This window comes from Bos javanicus, chromosome 3 (assembly GCF_032452875.1).
Source record: "Bos javanicus breed banteng chromosome 3, ARS-OSU_banteng_1.0, whole genome shotgun sequence".
NCBI classification, from domain to species: Eukaryota; Metazoa; Chordata; class Mammalia; order Artiodactyla; family Bovidae; genus Bos; species Bos javanicus.
In genome coordinates, this window is record NC_083870.1 from 23,749,686 (window position 1) to 23,759,866 (window position 10,181).

General features: G+C 41.9%; 1 protein-coding gene across 1 annotated transcript; it reads left to right on the forward strand.

Annotated features, from left to right (window-relative positions):
- The first annotated feature begins 2,005 nt into the window (after positions 1-2,005).
- Positions 2,006-5,674, forward strand: LOC133242833 (disintegrin and metalloproteinase domain-containing protein 30-like). The gene has a single exon (XM_061409063.1). The coding sequence runs from the start codon at positions 3,287-3,289 to the stop codon at positions 5,456-5,458; it is 2,172 nt and encodes a 723-aa protein (XP_061265047.1). The 5' UTR covers positions 2,006-3,286; the 3' UTR covers positions 5,459-5,674.
- Positions 5,675-10,181: the final 4,507 nt, after the last annotated feature.

Genomic DNA, 10,181 nt, shown 5'->3' on the forward strand with positions numbered 1-10,181 from the left:
ATCACTATTCACGTTCTCTCATCAGAGGGCTTACCCTTCCAAAATTCTCAGCCCCCACACCAACCGCCACACTTATACACATGATGTCTTCTATTTGGAAGAAAACCCTCAACTATCATCTTTTCTTGGTATTGTGGGGAAACAATAAGTTTATTGAAATCACATGTAGGTTGGAGAAAAAAGAAAGGCTTACATTTTCTACTCTATCTCACCTAGGATTGTTTCCACCTTTTACAATACATACGTATAATTTTGTAAATAAGAAGAAACAGGACAAAGCAGGCTATTCCACGAAGCTTTTTGTTAAAAGATGTTGCAGAGGTTAGCTCTAAGATAATACTATAGCAATAGGAGCTTCAGAATTAGTGTTTCAATCAAGAAATACTCCAGTGGTCTAAAGGCAAATGGTATACATATGAAAATGATGATAAAAGAGAATGAATATAGAAGATAGCTCTCAACTGTCCTTTTAGGACAATTTAGGCTGATGGGTACTTAAGAACATCAACCAGATTGACAGACTGAAGAAACTGTGATTTTGGTTTCCAACCTGAATTAGGAGCTCAACACACTAGGTGAAACTTTGATTTATCCCCAGTCAGTTCTCTGCTGAGTTCTCCCCTTCTTCATGTACTTTACCTCCACTGCCTCTCAGCTCAGCAACTGATTTGACTGGGAACCTAAACCTGTAGACAGGCCCTCCCTTCAGATCAGATCAGATCAGATCAGTTGCTCAGTCGTGTCCGACTCTTTGTGACCCCATGAATCGCAGCACGCCAGGCCTCCCTGTCCATCACCAACTCCCGGAGTTCACCCAGACTCACGTCCATCGAGTCAGTGATGCCATCCAGCCATCTCATCCTCTGTCGTCCCCTTCTCCTCTTGCCCTCAATCCCTCCCAGCATCAGAGTCTTTTCCAATAAGTCAACCCTTCGCATGAGGTGGCCAAAGTATTGGAGTTTCAGCTTTAGCATCATTCCTTCCAAAGAAATCCCAGGGCAGATCTCCTTCAGAATGGACTGGTTGGATCTCCTTGCAGTCCAAGGGACTCTCAAGAGTCTTCTCCAACACCACAGTTCAAAAGCATCAATTCTTCGGCACTCAGCCTTCTTCACAGTCCAACTCTCACATCCATACATGACCACAGGAAAAACCATAGCCTTGACTAGACGGACCTTTGTTGGCAAAGTAATGTCTCTGCTTCTGAATATGCTATCTAGGTTGGCCATAACTTTCCTTCCAAGGAGTAAGCGTCTTTTAATTTCATGGCTGCAGTGATTTTGGAGCCCCAAAAAATAAAGTCTGACACTGTTTCCACTGTTTCCCCATCTATTTTCCATGAAGTGATGGGACTGGATGCCTGATCTTCGTTTTCTGAATGTTGAGCTTTCAGCCAACTTTTTCACTCTCCACTTTCACTTTCATCAAGAGGCTTTTGAGTTCCTCTTCACTTTCTGCCATTAGGGTGGTGTCATCTGCATATCTGAGGTTACTGATATTTCTCCCGGCAATCTTGATTCCAGCTTGTGTTTCTTCCAGTCCAGCATTTCTCATAATGTACTCTGCATAGAAGTTAAATAAACAGGGTGACAATATACAGCCTTGACGTATTCCTTTTCCTATTTGGAACCAGTCTGTTGTTCCATGTCCAGTTCTAACTGTTGCTTCCTGACCTGCATACAAATTTCTCAAGAGGCAGATCAGGTGGTCTGGTCCCTTACTGTCTGCTAATTATACTCAGGGCTTTGCCTGCCAACCAGGTCATCTCCACAGTACACAGGCCTCCTCCTTCGCCACCCCCCGAGGGTGGCCGTTTCAAGGCATTTCCCCATCCTCTGCTGTAAGCTAAGCAGGGCTGTGTTCTGGCACTTTCTCACAGCACAGGAGAATGGCACCTTAAAAATCTCCATTTCCTGAGAAGCGCTTGTCATATTTCTCCTCCATAGGTAAGTCGACTTGTTTTGATGTTTTCTTTTTCCTGAGTGTCAAGACTAAAATACAGAAGCCAGAAATGGTAATATTCTTTTTGATTCTTGCTTCTTTCATTTGTGAGAATTCATTCAATCATATAAATGAAGCAGAGGCTGCTTTATTCCTATTTTTTGAAGCTTTCCACTCCTGTCCCTCCCCAGAGTGTCAGCAGAGGTAAGTCGTAAACATTACCTGTTGTGCGTGGGTCAGGCGGCCTGGGTTGTGTGTGGCAACAGTGCCACACAGTAACACCATCAGAGCAAAACCAGAGTTTCAGTTCCCTCATGTGTGAAGTATGGATGATATGCGTTATCATTATCTGCACGCTAGGCATTTTTGCGAAGAGTTAATGGACTGATTCATAAAAAGAGCTGAGAAGAGTGGAGGGTACACAATAAGCTTTCCAGAAATACCATGTATTTTATGGAACTGCGGTCCATTTTCTGTTCCATAGACAACATCACTTGTCTGGATTGTTATAAGATCATCTTAACTAGTCTCCCAGATACAAGCCCCATCCTATTTTTTGACCTTTCCCTGTAATACAACTGGAATTGATTTTAGTCTTCGTGGATTCTCCTAGTATTTGACTGTTCCTAGATTCTACATCCAAAGCACACCCACACCAAAAATCACGCTGATCCCTGGCACCCTAAGGACACACAGCAGAAAGAACCAACCGGCAAAATGAACTTAGAAACGTCCGCTTGCCTGAAGCCAGGTAGGGGGTGGGGACATGAGTCAGCTCTGATTTTCTCAGGCTCTGGTGGTCCTCTACTGACTCCAGGAATCCTCTTTGCTGTAAGAGACTCCCCGTGAACACTGAAAATGGTGTAACGGTGAGGTGGGCACAGCACCTGTGAAACAGCCGAATCAGCCCATGGAAAAGTCAGGTGTGTCCTGAGGCCAGTAGAAACAAAGAAATAGCCCAAGATACACTGAGCCTTTGTCAAGTTCTCTGTTCTTCTTACTCTTTAGTCCTTTTCCCTTTCTCAAGCTGCTCTCTTGCCTTCTCCCACCAGCCTGCAAGCAGCCTCGCTTTTCATTTTATTCTGGCGCACCTTCCTTGGATTCTTCCACGTGCGCCCAACGGCACCGCCCAGAGAACGAACTAGATGCGTTGGGCGGGGCGTGCAGCTGCAGGGGAAATCAGCTAGCCTCAGCCTGACCCAGCCTGGCCCAGGGCTGCCCTCCCATACACCGCACCAGCGAGTTTTGCACGCACTGCTCCCCGCGCCTGTAGCAGAGGTCCCTGGAAGGCTGACTCTCAAGGCCACAGTGGCAGGGACTGAGTCAGTGGGGAACAGGCTGTGCCATGAGGTCAGTGAGGACCTGCCTCTCCCCAGGCCGGTCGCTAGTCCTGGCGGTGCTCCTGGTTGACTCTCTTGGCAAGGATTTACATTTTCACCCTGAGTGGGGCTTTGACTCCTATGAAATCACCATTCCCAAGAAGCTGAGCTTCCGTGGAAGGGAGCAGAGAGCGGCCAGGCACGTGTCCTACCTCCTGAAGGTAAAAGGCAGGAACCGTGTTGTTCATCTGTGGCCCAAGAGGTTTCTGTTGCCTCGGAATTTGCAGGTTTTCTCCTTCACAGAACAGGGGAGACTCTTAGAAGATCACCCTTATATACCCAGTGACTGCAACTATATGGGCTTGGTTGAAGGAAATCCGGATTCTCAAGCTACGATAAGTACATGCATGGGAGGTCTCCGGGGCATCCTGAAAATTGATGCCAATCATTACCAAATCGAGCCCCGCAAGGCTTCTTCCAATTTTGAGCACGTGGTATATCTCCTGGAGAAAGAGGAGGAATTTCCCTCTGATTTCTGTGCCTTAACTAATGATGAAACAGTAGAGCAGATGGCCCAGCATGAGAACATGGCTCCAATACTGGAATTTACTAAGTCGTATATGCACCAAAAGTACTTGGAATTAGCCCTGGTCTTTGATAACAGTAGGTATTTATATTTGAACTCCAATCTTACTCAAATCATAAATGATGCCATTCTTCTGACTTCAATTGCAGACTCTTACTTTCAAGATGTCCGTATGAGAATACAGCTATTAGCTGTTGAAGTATGGACAGACAGAGACAAAATAAGACTTAATTTTGGACAGCTATCACAAGTTTTAGGCCAGTTTGTGCAGTACAGGTCACGTGACCTACGTGTTCGGATTCCAGCAGATTGGGCACACCTGTATGTTCACAAAAAGTTTAAGGATGCACTTGCTCATCACTGGGGAAGTGTATGTAGTATGATGCCTTCTGGATCTACAAGTTCTGTGCTAGATAGAAACATCCTTGGCCCCGCCACTTGGACTGCTCATGTTCTGGGCCATAGTGTGGGAATGACCCATGATTATGAATACTGCCAGTGTAAGGGTAGGCATAGTTGTATCATGGGCACTGGACGAACTGGGTTTAGTAATTGTAGTTATGCCGAATTTTATTCACATGTAAATTCAGGATTAAACTGTCTAAATAATCTCCCAGGCCTAGGCTATGTGGTTAAGAGATGTGGAAACAAAATTGTGGAAGAGAATGAGGAATGTGATTGTGGTTCAGGAGAGGAGTGTGAAGAAGATGGGTGTTGTCAACCAGATTGTAAATTCAAAGAAGGAGCCAACTGTAGCACTGGACTTTGCTGTCATAAATGTCAGTTTCGTCCATCTGGATACATGTGTCGGGTGGAAGAAAATGAATGTGACCTTGCAGAGTACTGCAATGGGACCTCAGCTTTCTGTCCAAGTGATACTTATAAGCAGGATGGAACCCCTTGCAAGTACAGGTCCCGTTGTGTCAGAAAGGGCTGCCAATCCAGGACTATGCAATGCCAAAACATTTTTGGGGCTGATGCTTTGGGGGCTCCTCATCAGTGCTATGATGCAGTTAATGTGATAGGTGATCAATATGGGAACTGTGGTATTTTAGGAGTTCGTGAGTATAAAAAGTGTCCCAAAGAAAGATCCTTATGTGGCAGGCTACAGTGTATAAATGTCGAAACCCTCCCTGATATGCCAGATCACACCATCCTAATATCCACTCATCTGCATAAAGAAAATCTCATGTGCTGGGGCATTGGCTATCATCTAGCCATGGTACCTATGGGGTTACCTGACCTGGGTGTGATAAATGATGGTACCTCCTGTGGTAAGGAGCGGGTATGTTTTAATAGAAATTGTGTGAATAGCTCAATCCTGAATTTTGACTGTTTCCCTGAGAAGTGCAACCGCCGAGGAGTTTGCAACAGCAACAGAAACTGCCACTGCATGTATGGTTGGGCCCCTCCGCTCTGTGAGGAGGTAGGATATGGAGGAAGCATCGACAGTGGGCCTCCAGGACCACTAAGGAAAAACATGCCCATCTCTCTTCAGGTTGTGATTCTTATATTAATGCGCCTTATTTTCTTAATTATCTCAGTGATTGTTGTGTTTTACAGGAAAAATCATAGGAATCTAATCCAAAGAGAAAGAAATACCACCCTTTAACCCTGTTGTAGAACAAGGCAGAAACAGAAAAAAACACCAGAAAAGTAATCAGGCAATTGACACTCTACTTTTATTACACATGGTCATAAATTGAACAAGCTTCTCATTTATCCAAACCAATCTTCATTCCTCTTTCAATTTATCTTAACTTTTTGAGGTTTTGATAAGGAAATAAATGGTATTCTTCATTTGGAATCAAATCAATGCATTTTCTTTTCCTATTTGACTTTCCCTTTAGTGTCTGTTCACGTTTTGAATATCCTTAAAAGAATGCCCTGGGAGCTGTTCTGAACACTCGCATTGTGAGTTTCATAGAATTACAGTGGATATCAGGGCAAAATCCTGTCTCTCAGTTCCCAGCAAACAAAGCCATTGTCTCCCTTTCCCTCTGCCTCCCTCACTGTCATCAATAAAAATCATGTGTCTGTGCTCCACACTGTTCTATAAATATTGATTGCCATATTATATATATATATACATATATATAAAGTGATACTTCAGAGAAGGCAATGGCACCCCACTCCAGTACTCTTGCCTGGAAAATCCCATGGGCAGAGGAGCCTGGTAGGCTGCAGTCCATGGGGTCGCTAAGAGTCGGACACGACTGAATGACTTGACTTTCACTTTTCACTTTCATGCATTGGAGAAGGAAATGGCAACCCACTCCAGTGTTCTTGCCTGGAGAATCCCAGGGATTGGGGAGCCTGGTGGGCTGCCATCTATGGGGTCACACAGAGTTGGACACGACTGAAGTGACTTAGCAGTAGCAAAGTGATAGTTTACAAGGGGAGTCCCTCAGTTAAGGATCTTCCTCTGTTACAGTGACTGTGCGGTTTGCTGTAGCTCTTTAGAAATCAGGTCTCTGACTCAGTGTTTGGGTTGGCCTCAGTTGGGTTGAGGGCTCTAATCTATCATAACTCCTGCATCATACCACAGTCTACAAATGATGACAAGACCTGGAAGTATCCTGTGGGCAAGACCCTTAATGGAAGTCTGTGCTTTGGATTTCTGCTTGCAGGGACAAGACTTTTGTGAATGTGTGCTGGGGGACATCTGGCCTTAGGTTTGCCACACCACTAAAGAGAGCAGAGGGCAGTGAGGAACACCTTTCATCCCAAGTACACCCATGTCTGCCTCCAAGCACCCCTCTGCCTGGTGCTTTGGCTGGGAGGAGAGGAGGACTGAGTGGCCCCTTCAGAAGAGTCAGTGACCACCTCTTGGTCATCATCCCAGCCCATTGACAGCCGAAGTGTTTTGGTCTTGTTTGGGGCTGAACCCTCCTGCTGTTCCCTTAGCTTCCGTGGGGCTCATGCTTCCCTAGCCAGCACTGCAGGTCAACTATACCCCACTCCAGACTCTTCTTTTTTTAGCCACGTAGTTCTGACTTAAGATGTCATGGGAGGTTCGTGGTAAAGAGTGAGCCCTGACTACTTGGGGATTCTTCTTACTCAGGGGAGAAAGACCAAGATAACCCCATTCTTGTGATTATAATTTTTTAAGATTTATCAAGCTTGGCCATCAGAAAATGTCCTTAAAAAGCAAGCACTTCTAGTTATAGTTGCAATACTGGTAATGGTGGCTACCATTTATTGTGGCTTGACTGTGTGGCAGGCAATGTTCTTAGCACTTCATCAGTGTTAATGTGGATAGTCCTGAATATAGCTCTATGAGGCAGCAGTTTTCCAAAAAACAAATTGAGGGAAACAATGTTGATGTTTGGTTCAAACCAACACAATTTTGTAAAGCAATTACCTTTCAATTAAAAATAAATTAATTAATTTTAAAAAGAACTTTTAAAATATTACATAACAGATCTGTAATGACATTATCAAGAGAGCATTATATGACTATCAGGAAATTTAATTTAGCGAGAAGGATTTATTTAGAAACTCTAAGGATATTTTGTTGCTGTTGTTTTAATTGCTAAGTTGTATCTGACTTTATGATTCCCATGGACTATAATCCACCAGATTCCTCTGATCATGGAATTTCCCAGGCAAGAGGAGTAGGTTGCCATTTCCCTCCCCAGGGGATCTTCCCAACTCAGGGATTGAACCACATATCCACCATTGGCAGGTGTATTCTTTAGCACTACACCGTAGTAAATTAAAAAAAAATTTTTTTAATTGTGATATATCATATTAACCATTTTTCCTACCATATTGAGGAATAATTGACAAATATATTAACATGTATTTATGTTGTACAATGTGATGATTTTATATGCATTAACATTTTAGAATAACTACCAAGATCAAATAATTAATACATCCATCATCTCACATAGTTAAATTGTTTTAAGGGAGTCTGAATGCCTACAAGCAACTCAGCAAATATCAGGTATAAAATACTGTATTATGAAGTATGTTTACCATACTATACATTAGATCTTCAGAACTTATCTTAATTATAACTGAAAGATTATACTCTTTGACTTATATCTACCCATTTTCCCCTCTACCCTGCCCCTGGCAACCACCATGCTATTTGGTTTATATGACTATGGTATTTTGTTTTGTTTCACAAATTAATCATACCATATAGTGCTTGTATATCTCTGTGTTTCTTTTCACCTAGCATAATGCCCTCTAGACTCAGTCATGTTTTTCCAAATGAAGAATTTCTCTTTCCAGTACTTTACTATTGGTGTACAGAAACACAACTCTTTTTTAGAAGTATAAAATGTCCCAGTAAATACAAATAGGGATCCCAAGTGGCTAGGTGGTAAAGAATCCACCCCGAAATGCAGGAGACACAGGTTTGCTCCCTGGGTCAGGAAGATACGCTGGAGAAAGCAGTGGCAATCCACACCAGTATTCTTGCCCGGGGAAATCTCAAGGACAGAGGATTCTGGCGAGCTACAGTCCAAGGGGTCTCAAAAAAGTCTGACACGACTTAGCGACTAAACAACAACAACAAATACAAAGGAGAAAAACTCTGTGATTTGGGGTTAAGCAAAGATTGGTAAGACACTACACCAAAAGCATAAGCCATAATAGAAAAAAAAATTTGAACTTCATTGAATTAAAAACTTCTATGTTTCAAAAAAACATTATGAGAAGGAAAATACAAATGACAGACTGGCAGGAAGTGTTTGCGAACCATTTATCTGATAAAACACTTCTATTTATAAAATATAAAGAATTATTTTAACTCAATGATAAGAAGCAGTTTTAAAGATCAGCAGAAGGCTTGGATAAAAACACATGAAAAGTTACTCAATATCATTAGTTATTGTTGTTGTTTAGTCACTAAGTCATTTCTGACTCCTTTGCAACCACATGGACTGTAGCCTGCCAGGCTCCTCTGTCCATGGGATTTATCAGGCAAGAATACTGGAGTGGGTTGCCATTTCCTTCTCCAGGGGATCTTCCTGATCCAAGGATCAAATCCATGTCTTCTGCATTGCAGATGCACTAGTTATTAGGAAAGTACAAATTAAAATCACACTAAGATATCACTTTACATCAATGAATGGGGTTATGCTTTTTAAAAAAGACAGACAATACCAGGTGTTGCTAAGAACGTGAGAAACCAGACCCTCATACATTTCTGGTTGGAATGTAAAATGATATATCCACTTTGGAAAACACTTTGACAGTTTCTTGAAAGTCAAATGTAGCCTTACCAAATGATCCAGTACCTCCACTCCTATGAATATCTTCAAGAGAAATGAAAATATAGGTTCACACAAGATTTGTTTGGGAATGTTCAAAGAAGCATTATTCGTAAGAGCCAAAAACTGTAAACAACTCAAATACCCATCAACTGATCAATGGATAAGCAAATACGGTATTTCTATACAAAGGAATTCCTCTCAGTAATAAAAAGCAACAAAATCTGATACACGTTAGAACATAAATGAACTTCAAAAACATTATGCTAAGGGAAAGAAGCCAGTTGTAATAGAATATATATTATCTTATTCAATTTATACAAAACATAGAGAAAAGATTTATAGACAGAAAGCAGAGATTGCTTGAGGTTTGGGGAAGGAGTAGAAATTGACTGCAGAAGAATCAAATGAGGAGGGAAATTAAGGAGGTAAGGAAAATATTATAGAACTGGACTATGGTGATGGTTTTACAACTCTATGAATTTACTAAAAGTCATTGAATCATACATTTATAATGAATGAATTCTATTAAATGTAAATTTAAATTTAAAAAGAACTATATATGAAAGCAACTTAAGTATCCAGCAACAAATATATAGATAAAGAGGATGTGGTATATATAATATGTATACATACATATAGATAGATAGAATGGAATATTGCTTAGCCATAAAAAATGAATATTTGACATTTGCATGTTCTGCTGAGGATTTAGGTGTCTGATAAAAGACTTACTTTCAGTTTCAGGTTCAGAGGATTGGCTGGAAAAATAAGCAATATGTACTTTAGTAAGTAAGAAATAAGGAGGTTTATCATGTTAATAGTAAGTTATAGTATGAGGACAACTAATATAGTAAGAGATACATATATACATTGCCAAACTGGGAAAACAATTCCCAAAGTAGTATTTGTTGCAATTGTTCAGTCGCTCAGTCGTGTCCAACTCTTTGTGACCGCCATGAACTGCAGCACACCAGGCTTCCCTGTCCTTCACCATCTCCCAGAGTTTTCTCAAACTCATGTCCATTGAGTCTGATGCCATCCAACCATCTTATCCTCTGTCATCCCCTTCTCCTCTTGCCCTCAATCTTTTCCAGCACCAGGGTC